At 61.0% G+C, this 20,957-nt stretch overlaps 2 protein-coding genes and 1 long non-coding RNA gene across 9 annotated transcripts; 1 reads left to right on the top strand and 2 right to left on the bottom strand.

Moving 5' to 3' along the window:
- Window positions 1-445: 445 nt before the first annotated feature.
- HR (HR lysine demethylase and nuclear receptor corepressor) lies at window positions 446-15,090 on the bottom strand. 7 transcript variants are annotated; one of them, XM_033857497.2, is made up of 19 exons: window positions 14,958-15,090; window positions 13,029-13,679; window positions 11,507-12,290; window positions 10,147-10,297; window positions 9,881-10,068; window positions 8,307-8,474; window positions 7,352-7,441; window positions 7,058-7,173; window positions 6,131-6,212; window positions 5,574-5,737; window positions 5,239-5,457; window positions 4,875-5,040; window positions 4,606-4,675; window positions 4,300-4,430; window positions 4,059-4,178; window positions 3,751-3,960; window positions 1,829-1,993; window positions 1,289-1,417; window positions 446-1,151 (listed from the first exon to the last, which is right to left on the bottom strand). In XM_033857497.2, the coding sequence occupies exons 2-18, from the start codon at window positions 13,638-13,640 to the stop codon at window positions 1,311-1,313; spliced, it is 3,543 nt and encodes a 1,180-aa protein (XP_033713388.1). In that variant the 5' UTR covers window positions 13,641-13,679; window positions 14,958-15,090; the 3' UTR covers window positions 446-1,151; window positions 1,289-1,310.
- HRURF (HR upstream open reading frame) lies at window positions 15,009-16,129 on the bottom strand. The gene is made up of 2 exons (XM_073805869.1): window positions 15,984-16,129; window positions 15,009-15,582 (listed from the first exon to the last, which is right to left on the bottom strand). The coding sequence occupies exon 2, from the start codon at window positions 15,238-15,240 to the stop codon at window positions 15,136-15,138; it is 105 nt and encodes a 34-aa protein (XP_073661970.1). The 5' UTR covers window positions 15,241-15,582; window positions 15,984-16,129; the 3' UTR covers window positions 15,009-15,135.
- A 198-nt stretch (window positions 16,130-16,327) lies between these two features.
- Window positions 16,328-20,732, top strand: LOC117312557 (uncharacterized). Its single transcript, XR_012332413.1, has 2 exons — window positions 16,328-17,575; window positions 20,467-20,732. It is a non-coding gene; the product is annotated as an uncharacterized lncRNA (long non-coding RNA).
- The last annotated feature ends 225 nt before the right edge of the window (window positions 20,733-20,957 follow it).

Below are 20,957 nucleotides of genomic sequence, written 5' to 3'. Positions count from 1 at the left end.
GTCTCAGGTGACCGGCCAGCGGGCATGGGGCTGGCCATGGGCACCGAGGGCAGAAGGCTGGGCAGGGGCTCTACCCGGCCAGACTCCCGGAGCTCCAGGTCAGGTCAGACAGGAGAGATGGGGTAGCCTGGAGTTCGTGGGGAGAGCGAGGGGTCCAGAATCTCTGGTGCCACACAGGGAGATGGCCTTGCTGCTGTGGCCCAGACCTCTGCCTTGCCCGCTGTCACTGTCAGGAGTATCCTCAAGGGCAGCCCCCTTGGAAGGCTCCACCTGCTTCTCTGCGGGAGGGAGGGACCCTGCCCCCCACCCTAAGAAGAACAGGCAGGGGTGTTTGAGGTCCCCGTCTCCACAGCCTCAGCCCCCTCCCACCCTGCTCCATTTCCATGTGTCCCCTCCCTCCCCAGTCCCTGTGGCCTGCAGGAGCAGGGCCAACCACACGGCAGCATTCACAAAACAACAGCCTTTAATGGAAATCAAGAAGGAAGGAGGCGAGAGGAGGGTGCAGGGATGGGGCTTTGCCCATATCAACCCCTCCAGCCAAGCCTGGGTAGTGGCCTGATACCGCCCCCTCCCCACACTTCACAGCTCTCTGGCAAGAGGGCAGGATGTCGGTGGCCCTTGTCCAGCACGCCTGCAGTGCAAAGGGCCACCCGGGAGCCCAGGAGGATGTGGGGGGGTATAAGCAGAGCTCGGGCACAGGTGAGACAGCAGGAGATGAAGCAGCAGCAGCAGCAGGTGTTGCTTAAGCCAGAATGATTTCCGAGGACCCCAAGGAAGGGCTCTTCGTCTCCTGGGTTGGCGGGCAGGGGTTGGAGGGAGACGGTCACCCCCAGTGTGAGTCTGGTACCATGGAGAGGAGCTGGGGCCGGAGCAAGCGCCAGCCTGCAAAGGGCAGGTGCGAGCTTCAGTGGCACTGTGCTTGTCGGCCTTAGGGCCCAGGGCAGGCGCAGGGAACGGGGTGCCCTGCTTGTGTCCAGAGTGCTGCTTGCAGGATTGAGCGGAAGTCCCCGTTCTCTGCTGAAGCTGGGCCTGGGCTAAGCACTGGTCTGCCTGCTCCCAACCCCTAACCCCAGACACCTGGGATCCCCCTATTTAGCCTCTTGCAATGTTCCCACAGCCAACTTCACTGCTTGGAACACAGCCCAGTCCATCTAGGAGAAAAGGAGACGACAAGGAGTTTACAGTCATGCCCCGGGCTCTCCCTGCCGAGAACACCCTCCCTGGGCGCAGCTGTGCTGTGGGGGGAATTGGGCAGCACACTCAGGCTCCCGGCTAGTGGCACACTCACCTGGGCATAAAGCAGGCGGCAGTCAGGGGGCAGGCTGGGCCCCTGGTGGCAGAGCTGAGCAGAGAGGGCAGAGGTCTCGGGGGACAGGAAGTGCTGCGTGACACTCACTGTGCTGACCAGCCCCTGCACCTGTGCCAGGGAGGGGGCGGGCAGGAGGGTCAGTGGGGACCCAGGATGACGCACCCTGCCCCACTTGTTCCTGAAGTCTGCTTCCCCAAATGACCCCCACCCAGCTCTCAGAGAGCAGAGGCCCTGGATGCAGCACTAGCCACCCCCAAAGGGCGTGGCCCAAACCAGGCCAAGGGGATGCCAGAGACGGCACAAGCAGAGTGGGCACCCAAAGCCCAGTTGGCTTGCTGACTTCAAGACCACTAGGCTTCTCTTCCCTGCAGCGGAGGCGTGACTTCCTGCTCTGCCTAGCTCCAGAGGGGAACTGAGACGGACGAGGGTGTTCTCAGAGGGACTGAGAACACGCTGGGGAATGCTTCCGATATTCTGAGCTCTCCGCAGGGCCCCCGCCTGCACGCGCCGGGGAAGCACCTGGTGGGGAGCCCCCGCGGGCACCAGCACGGCCTCTCCGGGGGCCTGCAGCAGAGTCCAGCAGCTCACACCCCACTCCTCCCGCAGGCGCCGCCGCAGCCCTGCGTCCAGGTAGCAGCTGCCCGGGGTGCCAGGCTCCAAGTTTCCAGCCCCGGCCGGGCACACCTCAAAGAAAAGGAGGAATGAGCAAGGCGGGAGGCTAGGGCGGGGCTGCAGGAAGATGGGGCATGGGCTGCCCAAAGGCCAGAGGCACAGGAAAGAGCTGCAGGGGTCAAGTCTTGAAGGGCAGGGGGAGGACGTAGGGGTGGGAGAGAAAGGAGCAGGATGGTGAAGGGCTGGGGTCACTCAGGTTGGCAGAATAGAGATTTGGCTGGAAGGAGCTGAGAGGAAAGGATTAAGGGCTCTGAGGCTGGGGGTCTAAATCCCCTCTTTTCCCAGGGCTAGATGCCTTGAGTAGCCTCTGTGGCCCTGGCCCTGGGCCTTCTGCTCCCTCCTTCAAAGGTACCCCTTTCTCCAAAACCCAGGAAGACGTCCTGCATAACCTCAACTCAGAAACTGTCTACACCAGGAGCTCTTAATTGTGGAGTCCTGTGAAGATCCTGAACTGTGTGCTAAACTGTGGGTGAGCAGGTAGCTGTATGTCCCTGGGGAGACAATCCAAAGCATTCGTCAGATTCTTCTGTGATCCCAGATCCACGGAAGTTCTGACTCCCCAGTGGATGGACCGACCGGCTTGCCTGTCCAGGCTGAGGCCCCCACAGCTTTGGGGGCCTTCACCAGTCCAACCAGAGCGGGGAGCTCCTTGGGTAGATGGGACCTCGTGGAGGCCAGGGCCCAAGGAACACCTGCAGAGGTGAACCCAGCATCGTGCTTCAGCTGCCCATCAGCTCCATCCAGCCCTTCAGCTAGAACTTCAGCCATTACTCCTGGGCTTAGGGCTCAGGCCTCCAAGACCAGGCCATGGGAAGAGGGGAGGCTGGTGAGTCAGGCTGGACCCTAGGGTAACCCCAGGCAGGTGCCAAGGAAGTCCAGCCTGGAACTAGAGCAGTGTTTCCCAGGCCACCCAGTGAGAACATGCCCCTCAGACCTTCCCGGTGAATTATACCGGGCTTGGCTATGCGGGACTGCCCACAGCCAGCCACACCCAGCTCAGACAAGGCCATCTATGTATGAAGGCGTGCTGCTGTCTGCTCCCCTCTGCGTGTTCCAGCACCTGTGTGAGTCCATCCGTGTGTGTGCATCTCCTGTGGGCAGGAGGGTGGCAGTGGACAGCCACGTTGACACCTGCACGTCCGTGTGTGTACATGTGCCTGAGCAGGGGTGACACTTGGTGGGCGTCCTTTCCCCAGGACAGTCAGGGCTCAGCTGGACTTTGGAACCACGGGGCCTTGCCCACCTCCTGCTCACCCCCTCCTCTTCTCCTGCCCTGCCCCCTCTCCTGGCCCCATGTCTCTCTCCACCTACCACACTGCCCCCCCTTAGCCCTTCCTTGCTAGCACCTCAAAGGGCACCTCCTCATAAGGTGCAGATTTCCGAGAGGGGAGCAGTGGGACGGATTCTCAGGTGAGCTTCCTGTTGCCCTTCGGCCAGCCCCACCTAGAGCCTGCAGCGGGGAGGCTGCCTGCCCCCAGGGGGAGCACAGTGTAGCGACCCGGGCTGGGAACAGCCACAAGCTTGGGTCCCAGCTTTACCACTCAGCCTCAGTGTTCTCACCTGCAAAATGGGAAAGCAGCAGTACCTACCACACGGGGTGGTTGTGACAATTAACAGAGATAATGTACCCAAGGCCCTGAGCACAGTGCCCAGCCTGTGGCATCTCTTGCTTCATTTCATCACTAGGTCCCCCACTTTCTGTGTGCCCCACCACACACCTCTTAGGAGGGCCTAGTCTGCCTTCTCTGCACCAGTGGAGTCCAGCTCACCTGAGGCAAGGGAGCGAGCACACGGGGCACACACACAGAGGGAGAGCTTCTGGGGCTGGAAGGGGAAGGGGAGAGCTCCCGGCTCCCTCCTCACCATCTGGAGGAAGCGGCGGATGCGCTGGGCGTCCTGTGCCCGGAACACGTGCCACACGGTGCTGACCTGGCTGCCCGGAGACCAGAGCCCCTCCCCATCCAGGGCTGAGAGGAAATCTGGGGGAGAAAGACAGCTCAGGAGGGCCCAGGGCCAGCAGAGACAGCACCTCGCATCTGCAGCCTGCGCCAACCCTTGCTTCCGGCCAAGGACGCACCTTTCTGTGTCCGGTGCCAGGCAGGCAGTGGGGCTTCAGCACGTACCAGGACACTGACCAGGTCGGTCACCTCCACACAGAGGTTCTTGGTCCCCAGGTGCCCACACTGTGGACTCACACCTGTATGGAGGTAGAGAAAAGACACTTGGGGATGGGCCCCAGGACCTCGGCACTGACGCACGTGTTCTCGGAGGTGACAGGAAGTGGGTAGGGACTGGGCAGGAATGGAGTGGACACTCACCATAGGCCGCCCACAGCTGGGGCTCCAGTGGTCGCAGGACAGAGCCCCAAGGGAGGTAGGAGGCCAGGTTGAGTTTCCCATGGCGCGCACAGTACTCTGGGAGTGGCAGGCTGGCAGCCAGGCTCTCCACCCTGTGTGTATGGGGGGCGGTGTCATGCCCAGCAGGCTCAATCCAGGCACTGGAGACCCCGTCGAAGCCCCCAAAGCTAGAGTAACTTCCCAAGGCAAGCACAGAGCACTGAGCATCACAGGGCCGAGGAGGAGAGGCAGGGAGGCCCGGCCAGCCAGCCCTATGGTACCACACACCTGCTGGTGTCCTCGTCCCCCAGAGCTCTGTGCAGCAGGAAGACTGAGCCTTCATCTGACTTTGGGCGAACTAGGGGAAGAGACAGAAAGGCCATTGGCCCAGGGAGGAACCTCCTTGGCCCAGAGGCCCTCCTCCCGTGGCAGCAACAGAGCCCAGTTTCTGCTCTGAGCTCTGCTTCCAGCTGCCCCCAGGGTCACTCTGGGACTTCGATGCCCCCCCAGCATCATAGGGGCTCCCAGCTCCTCTACCCCACATCAGGGATACTCACTCTCAGGCCGGGAGAATCCCTCCCAGAACGTTGTGCTGCCCAGGCTTGCGGGCTGGGGAGGTCTGAGGGGGGTCAGTTCCTGCACCTGGCCTCCAAGCGCCCCTAGGGCTTCTGTCCCCCACAGGTGGCCTTGCAATGTCCCCTGAATCCCTGACACCAACACGGGCTGTAGTGGGGAAAGAAAGGGGGACACGGGCAGAATGGATGGGGTACCCAACATGGCCAGGCCGGGGCATGTTGTAGGGGCACCAGAACGGCGTGGGGACAGGCCCTGTTTTTCCCTCCGAGTGACGGACCAGGTCTGCCTGGGCCTTGGGATCAAGGCCCTGAGGGTAGGTGAGGCTGTGAGAGCTGGGAAACTCACCTGGCCCTGCCTCCAGTGCTCCTGGAAGAGGTGGAAGCCTCGCGGAGGCCTGGGCTCCTGCAGCCACAGCAAAGCCCCGGGGGCAGGCAGCCGGGACCGCACCGGTGAGAGGGGCAGGCCCGGCCCGGCCCGCAGCCCCGGCCCCAGGGCTCTCTCCTGAATCTTCCGTTCCACTACCTGCGCGATGATGCTGTCCAGGATGTTGGTGATGCGGTTGTCCTGTGGGGAGGGAGGGGCGGAGAGGCAGGCGTGCTCAGGACCTGCCTGACCCTGCAGGGAAGGCCAGCCCAGTTTTGGCCCCAGGCCCCCAGCCCTCCCTTCGGGCCCTCGCTCACGCTGGGCAGGGCCGGAGTGACAGGAGCGAAGGCCATGTGTATCCGTTCGTGCCCCAAGCAGAGTTTGACAGCAGTGGAGGCCAGTAGTTCACAGAGAGAGGGACAAGGCAGGGGCCCTTGGCCAGCACGGTCCTCTGCCGGGGTCTCTCTGGAGTCTGGGGTCTCTGTGAGGAAGGAGAGCGGTGAGGGTCTTCACCTTTCTCTCGAGGCTCCATTGCCCATGTGCTCTTCCCTCCTCTCCCGGCGGAGTCTGCTCTGTCCTCACTGGCACTGCCCATCTCAACTCTGGTCTGGATGCACTTGCCTCCCACCAGCCTTCCTGCCAGCGTGTCTAGGACCTCTCCAAGGAGGGGCTCAGAACAGGCGTCTGGCTGGAGACGGGTTAGGAGGCTTGTCCTAGATTTTATTTAGATTTATTTTCTTTGGAATGACTTGAGAAGAGAGATGGTGACGGGGGGGCTGGGGGGATGGCTAAAGCCATTCCAATCTCTCCTGGGGATTCCAGCCTGGCTCAGCCTCCCCCGCACAGTCTGAGCAAGGCGCAGGGGGCTGCTCACCCTCTTTAATGTCCTTGGTCCTGTTGGTATCCCTGTTGCAGGAAGGTTGTGGAGTTGGGGGAGTTTTCTCCGTCGGCTCCTTCTGTTAAACCCAGCCGCCACCCACCCCCATCCAACCAGAGATTTAAAAATGGCAAATGCATCTCAATCCAATTCAACCCACAGGTATTAACAGTAGACTCACTGTTAAATCCTAAAGTCGTGTTTACAAGGAGTGAAATGTCATACGATACAACGTTAGGTGGAAAAAAGTTGCCCGTGGACTTATGCATACAGCACGATCTAAAGTATACTCAAAAGAGGCTGGAATAAATATACAGGCGAATGACTGGAAAGAAATTGTCAAAATGGTAACGGTGGTATTGTAAGCCACTGCTGTTTTCTTCCTTATCCTTGTCTGTATTTTCCAAATTTTCCACAGTGGGAATGTGTACGGTGCCTGGCACACAAAAGGCATTTGATAAACCCTCTCTTGAATAAATGACTTTTATAATAAAAACATGAACTTCATAAAAACTCTGTGAAACGCACACTGAGCACCTGCTCCGTGTCAGGTGTGGGGAATGCTGAGAAGGTGGGCCGACACTCCACCTGTAGGAGCCTGCGCCTGGGGAGTGGAAAGACGGGACTCCAGCAGCTCTAGCAAGATGCTGGAACGAGCACAGAGAGGGTGGGACCTCCAGGCAGACAGAGAGTGCGGACTGCTGCTGGGCAGGGTGGGGGGAGGTGGGGCGGAGGCTAGAGCCCTCATGGATCCTCATCCCCAGGGGAAGAAGAGAAGAAGCCTGGTTTCACCCAGCTTCCATGTACCTCTTCGTTCCCCTCGAAAGAGAAGGACCAAACCCTGCCAAAGTTAGGAATTTGCAGACACACCGCCTAACCCTGGGGCGCACCAGCCAGTGCCCTGTCCCGTGCCCTGCTTCTTACCTGCTGGCCCCCATCCCCAGGGGTCCACATCCGGGCATCAGCTTGGCAGGGGCAGTGCCCCCGGATGTCAAACTTGACCCAGACCTGGTGCATTGCAGTGCTCAATTCCGCCATAGCTGTGAGGGGGAGAGGGGAGATGGAATTGGCCAGTGACTGCAGACAGGGGGCCACTTCCATGCTGCTTGGCCTCATCAACCAGGAGAGCATGAGATCGGGCTGAGAGACATCCAAACAGGAAGCTGGTCTCCCCCAGGACGTGCCCTCTGTACGCCCCACCCCTCCAAGAGGGCTCACCCTGGCTGGAGACAAACTGGGTGAGCATCAGGGAACAGGCACTGTGCCCAGCCTCCTGGGTACACTTCTCCATGGACTGTTCCTGAGAGCCTGTTGGGGGTAGGAAAGGAGAAGCTGCAGGTCAGGAAATCAAGATAAACCCAGGTTAAGGTCAGGGAAGAAGAGCAAGGGCATGATATCAAAATCGGGGACCTTGAGAATCTACAAAACATGGGCTTTCTGGGAAACCTGAGTTCCCTAGTGACATAGGATCCTTTGCTTGCAGAACGCAGAGCCGTTAATATGCTGAGTGCGTTGCAAGATGCAAGACGATCATGTAGAATATGGTATTCCGAAAGGTTTCTGACCCTGGCACTCTTTTTGGCCATGTCTATTGGAACACTGGGAAATCTCAAGTGTTGAGGTGGCGGAATTGAGCCAAGGGAGAGAAAGCTGAGAACCTTGAAGAGAGCAGGACTTGGAATCAGAAGACCTGCCTTTAAATCCTGGGCCCAGCACTTACGAGCTGTGTGACCTTGCACAAGTCACTTAACTTCTCTGAGTTTTTCTCATCTGGAAAACGGAGGCAGTAATACCTACTTCACAGTGTTGTGAGGTTTAAAAAGGTGCAAGCTGAACAAGGTAGGAGATAGAGGGCAGGCGCTCGGCTTCTTCTAAGGATATGGGTATGGCCCTCTGATCTGGGGAGAGGAAACGGTCTGCTCTAACGGGCACTGAGCAGTGGTAGCAGAGGCTGCGGAGGGAGACTTTCTCAGGGAGCCACAGCCAAGAAATGACCATGAACTTTTTTTTTTTTTTTTTTTGCCATGCCACGTGCAGGATCTTAGCTCCCCAACCAGGTATCAAACCCGTGGCCCCTGCAGTGGAAGCACAGTCTTAACCACTGGACTGCCACGGAAGTCCCTGGCCACGAACTCTAGAGCAACCCTTCCGAAGCCCCCAGCTCCTTTCCCACCTTCTTTCTCCCTGGTCCTCCAAGCGCCCGCCATGCGACCACAGGCCACACACAGCCGGTGGCTGCAGCAGGGGCATCGCCAGTGGGTGTTGAAGAGTCCATGGTGGCAGCGGCTACAGCAACGTGGAATGCCTGGGTTGTCCTCTGTCCCGGCTGGCCCCTGGCCTGCTGACCACAGGAGAGAACAGGGTCAGAGGGGCCTCAAGTCAGTGGCCCCTTTGAGGACCTCATGTGGGAGGCCTCCAGGAAGGGATGGACACACAGGAACAGTTTCCACTGAGGGGCTGCCCCAGAAGGGAGACAGGCTCCCTTACGGTCACCCTTGAGTGCCCAACAGCCCCTGTAAAGAACCTACTCGCCGCACCGTCCGTCTGCAGCCAACCCTCCCAGGCCAGTGCAGGCTGCACCTCCCTGGCGCCCGCCCCAGGGCTCCCTGAGCCACAGGACTCCCAAAACAGTCCTTCCTCCCCCCAGCCCACAACACAGTGGTGTTTCCTCAGCAGATTCCTCTGTAGCTCAGAAGAGGAAATCTTGGGGGGCTGCTCCTTCCCTCATCCAGAGTTTCAGACCAAGCCCTTGCTGGTAAGTGAGAGGTTGCCAGTGTGCACACGTTCATATACTCCTCAACACACACTCGTCCCATCCAGGGCTGGGTGCTGGGCGGGACCTGGCACTTGCACTCCCAGCACTCACGTCACAAGGGGGGAGATGGGCCCATAAACATGGTAATGCTCGTGGCATCATGGGGTGGGTGCTAGAGTAGGAGTGGGATGGAAGGAGGAGGGTGGGGACAGCTGCACAGACGGCCCTGAGTGATGAGTAACTTTTCATTCACCAGGTGGGAATGGAAGGGAAGCGCGTTCCAGACAGAGGGAGCAAAGGGTGCCGAGGCCGGAGGGGGCAGACAAGCTCAGGTGAGCCTAGAGGGCCGGGCAGACCATGATGCCGGAATCGGGGCAGAGGGAGCGGCAGGGTGGACAGGGGCTGGCTGTGAAAGGGGGAGGGGCTGGACTTTCTGGGACAAGAGGGAGCCAGCAGGGGGTTCCATCCAGGGAGTGACAAGACGGCAGGAGGGTCTTGTCGTTCCCCGTGGAAGGGATGCAGGAGGGAGAGCCTGGAGCCAGAGGGATCAGCTGATTGCCTCGAGCTCCTCCCATCTCTAACCTCGGCCCCAATCCTACCAGCTTCCCAGGGACCGACCGCCTGCCATCCCGGAAGCCTTCCTTCCCTTGCAAAGCTGCAGGGAGCTCTGCCCGACCCCCGCCTCCCTCCCGGTGCTCTTGCAGACACTTGGCATTCAGTCTCATTTCCCCAGCAAGCCCAAAGCTCTTAGAGGGTTGGGCCAGACCAGGTTTTACAGCTTCCCAACATCCCCCGTCTAGGCCAGAAACTGGAATACAAGTTGACTCAGAGCCTGAGCTGGGAATAAGGGCGCAGTGGGGCAGGAGCTCTCCAGCGCTGCCAGCTGGTTGGTAGACAGTGCTGGGGGAGGGAGGTCCCATGCTCCTTGTGAAAGCACTGACCACAGGACCCGGCCGTCCCGGGGTCCTGAACGCCTGGTGGGGCCTGCTCACCTTCCCGCTGGGCCCAGGCCAAGACCTCCCGCTCCCTCCGCAGCACGCGGCACAGTCGGTCTCCCAGAGCACTTAGCAGGTGCTTGGCGAGGCCCATGCTGAGCCCGGCCTCCTCCGGGCCAGACCCTCCTCCCTCGGAGCTGGCTGCCGAGTCTTCCTCCTGCCGCTGCTCCCCTCCCAGAGGCAATCTGGAGGTAGGGCAGAGGAAGGTGAGCGGGGAGCCCCACTGGGAGGATGCTGGGGGCAGCCAGGGGCAACAGGCTCACCTGGGCACTGGCTGGGAGTGGCAGGCCAGCCCTCCCGCCTCACCAGCTGCCTGGGCACAGCTTTGGCACTGAGTCATGCCTGCCGGGGGAGCCGAGCAAGGTGTCTCCTGCAGCCCCGGGTCCTGGAGGCTGGCCCTGATGTCTCGGGGTCCTGAGGGGACAATGTTGCTGGTCAGGAGGCTGGGCTTCCTGGGTTTCTGTGAACCCCAGGCCCTGCCTTAGCACCCAGGCTGTCCCCACACAGAGCCAGCGCTGCCCCTAGGCCCGGGCCTACGAGGCCTGATTCGGAACGAGAGAACCAGGCAGCCGGAAACTTCAAAAAGGCTGAGCCCTAACATGGAATCATGGGCCAAGTTTGGGGCAGCTGGGGCGCAGGATCCAGTCGGTGTAGACTTGGGTTAGCTCCGCCTCAGCCTCAGTGATACCGTTGGCTGTGCGACAGTGTGAAGAGACAATCCCGACGTGGACGGAGGGCGATGGAAGGTGAGAAGGCCGGAGAGTTTCAACACAGGCCACAGGTGCAGTAACCCAAGAAGTCAGAGGGGGCCTACAGCTTCCCGGCCCAGGCAGAGGCCTGGAAGAGCACAGACAGACCCATGCCAGGTACAGGGGTGCAAGACCAGCGAAAGAGTCCTGATCCAGGCCCAGCGGTCTGGGAGGCCAAGAAACCGAGGTGACCCCGAAGAACCGAGGCTGGGACCAAGCAGCGCCAGAACCCTCCGTGAAGGGCAGAGCTTGACAGAGGGGTCCAAGATGCGCCCAAGTCCTAACACCGGCAGAGTCCAAACTGAGTTTCCATGATCCAGCTGGCCCAGAGAGTAGTTGTTCGTTCCTCAGGCAGGACAAGGGGTCCTTCAGGAGATGTAATCCCCCCAATGGGGGATTCGTGGCACAAGTAATCACAAAAGTGACTGTTCATTGAGTGCTTGCTAAGTGCCGTTTACGTGAATGATATCGGTTAATCTCTGCAGCACTGTTTACGGGGTAGGTGCTGTCTTTACCCCCATTTTATAGATGGAGAAACTGATGCCCAAAGAGGGGAAGTAACCAGCCCAAGGTCACACAGCACCAATCAGCAAAGTCAGGAGCCAGGTGTTCTGACTCCGGAGTCCACACTCTGAGTCCTGTCATTATACTCTCACCAGAACGCCATGGCTCGGGAGTAGGCACACGAAAATAGAAGCCACATGCCGGACGGGTCTGGCCTGTACATGCTAAGGACTCCCAGAGAGCTATCCCGTCCAGGTGGGCAGCTGGACAGCGGGGTGTGATCCACTCATAAAAGACTTCATGCAAAGCCCCAGTCCCGGCTGCACCCTCCCAAGTAGGGCCCCCTGCAGGCCCTCCCCTGTGCCCTTACCTCTGTGGTCATCACGCTGTTCTGCCTCTGCCTTGTTCCCAAATGATGAGTCCAGCAGCTCCTGCCAACCTCTGGCCCCCTGCCCCGCACTGCCCGGGAAGGGGCCGGACGGGCGCTTAGCAGCTGGGCTGCCCACTGCTCCCTGGACCTCGGGGCTGCTCGCCCTCTTGAGGGCGCGCAGCTGGGCCGCTGGGCTTTCCTCCTCCCCAGAGCAGCTGTCTGGGCACCCAAACTGCTCAGAGTGTCGTGTGAGCCACGTCTTCTTCAGCTTGGTGTGATGGCTGGGCGGGCAGGCCCTGGGACCAGGGGCCTTGTTTACTTCCTCGCTGGACTCACTCGGCCCACTGGTGCCCCCCTCCAGGTCCTCCTGGTACTTCCCACAAGGGCCAACACCTCCATCTCTAGCTGGTGGGTGAAGTGAGCAACGGTCCACCTGCGTGGTAGGAGGCCCAGGAGAGGGGCACCTTGATGTGGCCGACGGCCCCAGCTGGTACCCAAAGCTCCCGCCTCCCGGTACAGCCCAGACAGTGCCATGAACCAGGCCTGGGGAACAAGTGGGCCACGGGGTCGGGGGAACAGTGTCTGGATGCCCCAGGACACGGGGGCAAAGATCCTGATGCCTGCCGACTCCTGTCTCTCCATCTCTCTGGTGGAGTGAAGGGCGTTCCACCTCCCCAGTTCTCTGGAGATGCCCCCCAGGCGCTGAGCCCAACAACCCGGGTTCCACAGTTGCCAGTGGCTCCTTGGCCAGCCTGAGAATGCTGGGATCCTTGCGGTAAAAACCCTAAAGAGAGGAGAAGGGATTAAGCTCGTGCTGACTTTGCTTCCCAGTGCTTAAAAGGATGGGCAGAACTGACAACCAGCAGGTGTGAGCCTGTGTGGCTTTAAGGGTTGTGCAAATACTGAAGAACATACTGGTTAATAGGCACTGGTCCCCTAACTGCCTCCGCTGCAGCCCTGGCTACCCCAGATCCTTCCCCAGGATTTCTCAGGCCTCCCCATAACCCAGCAACTAAAGGCTTAATGCCTGGCACAGTCAGAGGTCCTCCAGGATCTGTTCAGATTGTGTGATGCCCTGTACCACACTGGATTTAAAATATTTTACATCTCATCCCTGAGGTGACCCTGGGGGTCCCTTGTGGGTGAGGTACCAGAGGTACAGGCCATGGGGCCACCTGCCCGTCCCACTCCCAGATACAGGGCCTTGTCTGCCCCTCCCCCCAGGACAAGACCACACATTCTGAGGCCCCAGTTCCCAGGGCCTTGTTCTGGGTGGACAATGCATGAGTCAATTCCTGAAATGGCCCAAAGGCAGGTGAGGCCTAATGAAATGGGTTTGCTCAGAAGAGGAATTGCTTGGGGTTGACTATGTCTGAGCTGACAGGCTCCTCCTCTGCCTGGGTACCACCTTATCTTTTCATCCGAATGGAAGGGCAGAGTGGTTTGGCCCCGGCAGGGTTGCTCAGGGGCCACTGAGCCCCGCTGCATGGCCCCCAGGTACCCTCTCTGCTCCAACACTCACCTTGCTGCCTAATCCGAAGGCAGAGGGCACTTTGGGCTGGACTCCGGAGCACCCCCAGGGGTGCGGGGTCAGGGGCCAGTCACATGGACGCTCTGCGGGCAGGCTGGACACTAGGTAGGGTGGCAGGCAGCTGGGCACCCAGAAGGGAGCTTGCTCAAGGATCTTGGTCTCCAGAAGAAAGGGGCAGTGAAAGGGTCGGAAGGCCACAGGGTCACTCTTGGGAGGGCCACCGTTATGCTCAGGAATCAGTGGGCCGTAGCAAGGCGGGCACGCTGACCCACGGAACGCCAGCGGATGGGTAAGCATAGCCTCCTTCCAGCCCAGCGCCCCCTTGCTGCCTGACCAGCTAGCCTTCCTCTCCCCGTTCCGGGAACCTTTGCCCTCCACCAATGGGAGCGTGTCCTTGGGGATCTGGGGGAAGCCAGGGGGGAGCCAGGAGTCTGGGGTGCTCAGGACACCCCTCCAGAAGGGAGCAGGCTCTCCCAGGCACAGTGCTGCAGGGCTCAGGCCATCTTGCGGTGGGGTATCCGGCTCTGGTCCCACGATGCCATTCTCAGGGGCTGTCTTCTCCCAGGCTGGGCTGTCCTTCAGGAAGCTGGGCGTACTCTCCATCACTCTCCTGCCCTCATGGGGCTCTCCCAGAGGGAGTCCCTGGAGCATAACCACCGAGGCGTGAGCTGCTTAGACACATGCCTCAAGCACCCTACCGCCTGGTACAGAGTGGGCACCGCCCTGGCAGCACCAAGGCACCCCAAACCAGTAAGATAAGTGCCAACCTACAGCTGGGCTCCACGTTGCCTGCTACAGGAGACTCGAACGACCCGCCTGAGTGGGATGTTCCAGTGTGGGAGGTCATTCCTTCCCCTGAATGCCTGGAACTTGACAGCCCACCTGGGCCAGAGCCCCTCAGCAGAGACTGCTGATTCTAGGATGGCATGTCCTGGCCTCGTCGAGCCTGGAACTGGTCATGAGCCATGCGGAAGGACAGAGGGCAAGAACCCAAAAGAAGAGCTCCGTGGAAGGCACTGCACTGGGAGACGAGAAGCTTGGATCCTGGCCCTGATCCAGTGACCTGCTGTGTGACCTTGGGCAAGTCACGTCACTCCTCTGGTGCCCTTGTGTAAAATAGGGCTGGGAAATGGGCAGTCTCAGAAGCCTCTTCCCTGCGCTGCAGTCTGTGGTTCTGGGGGTGCTGCTTCCCCATCCCCAGCCCTCAGCCCCACCTAGGCTTGTTTGGGTGGGAAGTGCAGACAGGGTAGGCTGGAGTCACGGGGGAGAGCAGGGCGGCTGGCTGGAATCTCTCCCTACACCTGGGCAGCCCCGAGTCTGCCTCTTCCAGGTGCTGTACAGTTTCTTGGCTTCTGAGGCAGAGCCCAGGACAACTGCTGGGGGCTGGGATCTCCACCACTGCCCCCAAGGGAAGGAGTGAGCCGGCACAGGGGAGGGGAGTTAGATCTAGGCCTCAGCCGGGATGGGTCAAGATGCCCCAGTCCAGCCGACAGTGCTAGGGCGGCCGGTGGACGCTGGTAACTGCAGCCTGGCCGAGGGGAGGGAAGGAGGCGGGGAAAGCGGGCTGGGGCCCAGAGAGAGGCAAAGGAGGGAAAATTGAACGTGCGTGCAAAGGAGCAGGATGACAGGTGGCACCAGAGCCCCGGCGCTCTCCCAGCACGGCCACGTCTGCCCACTGGGGGAAGCTCCAGGAAGGAGGGGAGGGAGCCCAGAGAGCCGTGACACAGGGCGCTCGGGTTTTCTGGGGCCACCGCTCCGACGCGATCCAGCCCCGTCGGGCATCCTAACTTTCAGAGGTGTGGCCAAGCCCAGAGGAGCAAGGGGAGCTCATTCCCTGCGTGCGGCGCGGGCTCGGCTCAGAAATGCCCTGCTATGGGCGTCCCCAGAAGGCGAGCGCCCGGCGCCCCTCTCGGCCCTTACCTGGGCTTCACGCGCCGGGCGCGGCGCGGGCGGCGGCGGTCTTTGTGGCCGACGCCGGGTGCCCTCTCCCCATGGGCTGGTTCCGGGGCCTCCCGGCCGGCGGGCGAGAACTCGTTCGTTCTCCCGCTCTCTGCTCCGCGCGCTGGCTCTCTCTTTCCCCCGGGGCGGCGGGGGCGCTCTAGGGCCGCAGGTTGGAGGGGTCGGGCTCCGGGATCTGCAGGATGCGGCACACGGCGCGGATCGGCCGCACCAGCTTCTGGGCCGAGGCCGTGGGTTGCGCCATGGGACGCCGAGACTCCGTGCTGCGCTGCGGGGAGGGCCGGGCCGGGGCTAGGGAGCGGGTGCCCCCGGAGGGAGAGAGGGAGCCGGGCCGGGGGGAACGCGCGCCCCGGGTCGGAGATGGCGGAGTGGGGGGAAAGGCCGAGGGGCCGGGGGAGGGGGTCGTGCCTGGAAGGGAGGCCGATCCCGTGACCCGGGAGAGAGGCACCAGCTACGGCGCAGCACGGCGCGGCGCGGCTAATGGAGGGAGTGCCCAGCGGAGAGCGCAGCAGCACCTCTGATCGCCATCGCCAGACGCGCAACTGAGAGTGGGGAAGCTGCTCCGCCGGTTTCCTCCTCCAGCACCCTGCGGGGAAACAGGAGCCCGAGATTCGGCGGCCCCGCCTGGGCCTGCCCCCTCCCGGGCCCCGGGGGCTTCCGCCAACGCCCCGGCGATGCCACCGGCTGCGCACGGGGAGAATGAGCCCTTTGTTCCCCCCTCCCCCCCGCGGCACCCGGGCGCCTGCCGAGAGAGGCTCCCCCGGGGCAGCGTGCCAGCTTCCCAGCCGCCCCACCCTCCCGTGGGCCCGGCCCCGGAGCCTGGCAGGCGGGCAGCACCCCCACTATAGGTGCCAAGCCCGGGAACTGGAGCAAAGGGCGGGAGGGGCCGGACCAGGCCACGATGGGGCGGGGTGCCCCCAGGGGTGCCAGGGCAGGGCTGCTGGGAGGGGTCAGTGCCAGAGCTGGCAGGGGCAGTCGAGTTCTCACGGGTCAATGATGGGCGCTGTGACCCACGCCAGCCACCCCGTGCTTTCTGGACCACTGGCTCTTGATCCTCTCCAGCTCTGGCACGCGGGCACACACGCTGGCCCAGGTCTGCCCTGCCCGGTTCCTCATCTGGCCAAGCTGCTCTTCACCGTTCCAGACGCAAGCCCCCTCCCAGGGCACAGTGTCCTAGAAGGGTCTAGGCTCTAGTCTGTTCCTGGTCTAAGGGCCCCAGTTTCACCAATCGTCCAGAGAGGAAGTGGGACCAGATGCGCTCCACCACCTGCTCCAGCCCCGTGTCCTGGGGGTCTGCGCCATCCCGTGCTCCTAGTGTTTCCAGGCCCGCCCTGGAGAGGAGCCCATGGGAGTGGCTCCTGGGAGGGAGCAGAGAGGAGGAGAGGAAATGGGAAAGCAGGGCACCCTCCACCCGAGGAAGCATCCTGGCCCTTCTGCGAGGGTGGTTCCAGAGCACAGACACAGACAGATTCAGACACACACAGACAGATTCAGACACACACAGAAACCCACACGCCCAACGGGCGCTTCCCTTCCCCTCAGGCACCCACGTCCCACCCCGTGACTCCCCTGCCTCCCTGTGGAAGCCATCCTTGGCCTGCCTTCACCCAGCCCGGGACAGAGAGCACCACCCACCCACCCCCATTCCATCGAAGGGATGAGGTTTTGGACGCCTCTAGCCTTGTCCCAGGTCACACCACCATCCCTGGAGCAGGAAGCCATGAGGGTGGCGCCCTTCCAGGGACTGGAGGGGCGGCCGGGATCCTTTCACCGGTTGAGGAGAAGAGGAGGGGTGCTGAGGAGAGGAGGCCTGAAGGGGTCGGCACCAGGCAAGACTTAGGTCATGTTGGCACAGATTCTCCTGGCCCCTTCACCTTCCCCCAGAGGCCGGTTCTGTGACAGGGCAGGCTGGTAGGGGTTGTTTACATGACTGAGTTATTAACACTCCCTTCCTCCTCCAGCTCCCCGAGGGGTGACCTGGACCTGAGTGTGCCAGGGGAAGTGATCCTGGAGGGTCTAACCCAGACTGCAGGCCCCAAGCCCCAAGCCCCAGCCTTCCGCTCCCAGGCTGGCTCCAGGATGTGGATGGAGGGCTGGGGTGTGCCTGTAGTCCCCCATCTGTGTCCTCTGGCAGCCAAAACTTGTGGGAGATTCCAGGGGGAGATTCCTGAGGCTTGAGGCCTAGAAGAGGCTGGGCAGGGCAGGGTGGGAGCCTGGGCTGTCCAGGCCCCGAGGGGATGGGGACAGCCCCAGGGGAGTGGGACAGACACCTCCCCCCACCCCCTTTGCCAAGTCTTTCTAGTTGAGATCACTGTCTCTGGACTAGACCAGGATTCTCAGGACAGGCTCCTAAAATGCCCAGGGGGTCGTGGGGGGATTGGGGTGGCGGGGGAAGGAACCCCTTTCCACCCTCGCCCAGCTCCCCATCCTGCTCTACAGCCCATGCCACAGGCCCACGGAGCCCTTGGAGCCGGCCGTTCTGTGCCTGAGGACAGAGCAGATCTGAGGAGCCACACAGAGACACAAACAGAAGGAAAGCCACGCAACGTGTGGACACGGTGCCGGATCCGTGGACACAGGCGAGCTGACCAGCACCCCCAGACTCGCGTGGGTCCGCTCCGGCCCCGCAACGACCCCTCAAGAGCACTGACACACACACACTGATACACACGTTCCCGCTGACACGCGCAGCAGCACTCCTGAGCCAGCTGCCCTCACGCTGTCCCCAGAGCCCCTTACCTGGGCAAGCACAAGTGCCCTTCGGGCGGAGCAGCCCCCTGCCCAGGGGAGGGCAGCAGGCGGGGGCGGGGAAAGGAGCCCCGGAGAGTCAGGCCAAGCTGCCACTAATCCGGGCAGGGAGAGGGGGGGCACCCACACGTCAGAGCGGGGACTGCCGGGTGGAGGGCATCTGAGGACATCCCCTCCCACACACGCGGCCGTCTGGGCACCTAGCCCTACTTCCCCAGCCCCTCCATCCTTCAGACAGCTGAGGCTGGCCTCCCCCCACCCCACCCCCACCCTTGTGGCAACGCCTGGGGCGGGGGCATGGGGGAGGGGGAATACCGGGGAGAATTCTCCCAGGACCTGGGGAGAAGGGCAGAGGCAGGGAAGTGTGGAGATGCTTCTGGAGCCAGGAGGAAGCTCCGTGGCAGATGCCCCCTCCCCTCTCACCCACCCACCCACATCTCTGACCTAGTTCCTCTTCTCAGTCTGCACCTCACCAATGCCCCTTCTCCTTTCACCCAACCTTCCCTCCCCTGCAATCCAGCCACCCTGGTAGAGAAAGCTACCTCATTCCACCCCGGGCTCAGGACCTTCTGCCTAGTAACCCAGCTCTGGCCCCCGGGAATTCCTAAGCAGCGGGCCTCATCCTCCTGCCGGGGCTTCTACGCCTACCCAGCTATAGGGCATCCCAGTCCCTGATGCTGGGCGGGGGACAAGGGGGCGAGAGCCGGAGTGCTCACCTCCTCAACCCCGTAAAGGGTGGGGCAGTGACAGTCACGACACCCCAACTCAGCCTGGGCCAGGGCTGTGTTGAAACAAGAGGCTAACCACGCTGCTGCCGCCCAGAGCGGCAGCGAAAAATGCAGCAGTGGGGCTAGTGCACCTGGAGGCCAGAGTAGGGAAGGGGGACCGGGACCAGGAGGGGCCGAAGAGGTAGGGAAAGAGAGGAGCCACCAGAAAGGTCCAAGGGACAGCTGGGCTGTGGGGAGGAGGGAGAAGGGAGGGCTGGGAATGAGGGGCCACCTGCTCCTGGGAACTCGGAGGCAATGGGGGCATCCCTCAGAAGCAGGCAAGATGGATGGGGAGGACAGAGCGAGCGCAAATCAGGCAGGGCTGGTACCTGGGCCAAGCAAAGGTGCGTGCTTCCAAGGGGACTAGCCTAGGCTCTTCATCTCCCTACCAGTGCCCGGCGTGATTCTGCCTGGGAAGACAGTGGGCACGCTGGTGAGTAATAGAAGGTGGGGGGCTGTGGGTAGGCCAGAGGAAGGCCTAACCTTCCCCTAGGAGCCAGGCCAGAGAGGGCATGGGCTGGGCCAGTAACCCCATGCAGAGGGAAATGGTGCTGGGCAGATGTGTCAGTGATTCTCAGAGGAACAGGGCAGGCTCTGAGGGAAGCCCAGCCCACACCCAATGCCCCAGTCTCGGGATCACATGTGCTTGTCCAGAACTTGGAATTCTCCTTGCCCCTTCCCTACTGGCCCCAGGATGTCTTGGAATCCAAACAACTGCAGCAGACATTCGCCAAACGTGTTATAGAGACCTGGGCATATTCAAGGCTCTGTGATGGCCACCAAGGAGATGCAGGGTACAAAGATGAATGTACAAAGTCATCCCCGGCCTCGAGGAGCTTCTGCTCACTTGGTCCATGTTCTTTTACCAGCAAACATTCCCTGAAGCACCTTAGGTGTTAGGCCCTGTGCTGGGCACTGCAGGTAATGATTGGAGTCGGGCATATTAACAAACGTTAACAACGTTTCCAGTCCCAGCCTGGAAAAATCAGGGGAGCATCACAGAGGGGGTGATGCTTAGCTCAGAAATGAGGGAATGAGTACTTCACCACGTACTACAATATTTCACTTGGTCTAAACCACCATTTGCTCCAGGCCAGGATACAAAAGTAAGACACAAATCTATTCATTATGAAGTCACAATGTAGTGGGGAGGGAAATACGATGTGCTCAAGGCAAAAATAGAAGTCCATGCAAGCACAGAGACAGCGTGGTCTAGGTGAGCAATCAACCCCAAGGGCAAAGGGAAGGTTACAGAGGGCTTCCTGGAGGAGGTGATGTCTGAGTGGGGTTCAGAGGGCAAATAGGAATAGGACAGAGTGTTGCAGGGACAGGAGAAGAGCATGGAGACATGAGAGAGTCCAGACTGATGAGGTGGGGAGCAAGTAGCAATTGGGGCCTAGGGGAGTCTGGTTGGTCAGGGAGCGGAGGGGGCGACGGGCACATGAGCACAGCCCACGGCATCGTGCCCCCAGGACAGGGTGAGTGGGCCAGAGGTCAGGAGCCTCAGGATCCTCAGGAGGGGTTGGAGTCAGGGGAGGATTCTTGGAGAAAGCAGATCATGAAGGAAGGCCGCGTCGGCCTGGATGGAAGACTCTTGGGAGCACAGGGGATGCACACAGTGCAGCAAAGGCCTGGAGGCCAACGTTGGAATGAAAGTGATGCGTTCTGCGCGTTCTGCAGATAGAAATAGGAGCAGCGGGGCAGCCAGGCTAGCCAGGAGGCTGGGGCTAAGACAGCCATCAGGGACCATCTCTGATTCAGCCCCGGGGCCCAAGTGACCCTGCCTGTCACTGTAAGGCCCCATCCAAGGAATGAGGGCTGGTGAAGCCCAGCTCCCAGGAAAACTCCCTCACCAGCCGGCACCTTCAGGCCTCCCTCAGCTGCTCCCTGCTTTCAGTTTTTATCTCATTTTGTCCATTTATCACACACTCCTCTGTTTTTCTCTCTCGGTTCAGGGGTGTGGATTCTGCCATTCCACCCCCACCAAGGCGACTTCTGGACAGACTTGCATCAGGAGATGGGGCCCTGACCCACAGACAGCACAATCATGGACAAGTTGCTTCACCTCTCCAAGTCTCAGTTCTTCCATCTGTAAAATGGCTATAACCCCGACCTGACAGGCTTGACAGGAGGATTTAAGGAAATCATCTATTTAAAATGCCCAACACGAGGTCAGACAAACAATCAATGTTTCTTTATAAATTTATTTATTTTTGCCTGCGTTGGGTCTTTGTTGCTGCACACGGGCTTTCTCTAGTTGAGACGAGCAGGGGTTACTCTTCACTGCGGTGTGCAAGCTTCTCATTGCAGTGGCTTCTCTTGTTGCAGAGCACGGTCTCTAGGTGCACGGGCTTCAGTAGTTGTGGCACATGGGCTCAGTAGTTGTGGCTCACGGGCTCTAGAGCGCAGGTTCAGTAGCTGTGGCGCATAGGCTTAGTTGCTCCAC

The sequence above is a fragment of the Tursiops truncatus genome, chromosome 6 (assembly GCF_011762595.2).
Source record: "Tursiops truncatus isolate mTurTru1 chromosome 6, mTurTru1.mat.Y, whole genome shotgun sequence".
Lineage (NCBI taxonomy): Eukaryota > Metazoa > Chordata > Mammalia > Artiodactyla > Delphinidae > Tursiops > Tursiops truncatus.
This window is presented reverse-complemented; position numbering and strand designations above follow the sequence as displayed.

Coding starts and splice junctions, on each gene's coding strand:
- HR (XM_033857497.2), bottom strand. CDS start 13,640: ATGGAGAGTACGCCCAGCTTCCTGAAGGACAGCCCAGCCTGGGAGAAG. Junction 7,442..8,306: donor GAGGACCAGGGAGAAAGAAG/GTGGGAAAGGAG, acceptor TACCCCCAACAG/GCTCTCAGGAACAGTCCATG. Junction 1,418..1,828: donor CCGCGGGGGCTCCCCACCAG/GTGCTTCCCCGG, acceptor TCCCTGGCACAG/GTGCAGGGGCTGGTCAGCAC.
- HRURF (XM_073805869.1), bottom strand. CDS start 15,240: ATGGCGCAACCCACGGCCTCGGCCCAGAAGCTGGTGCGGCCGATCCGC.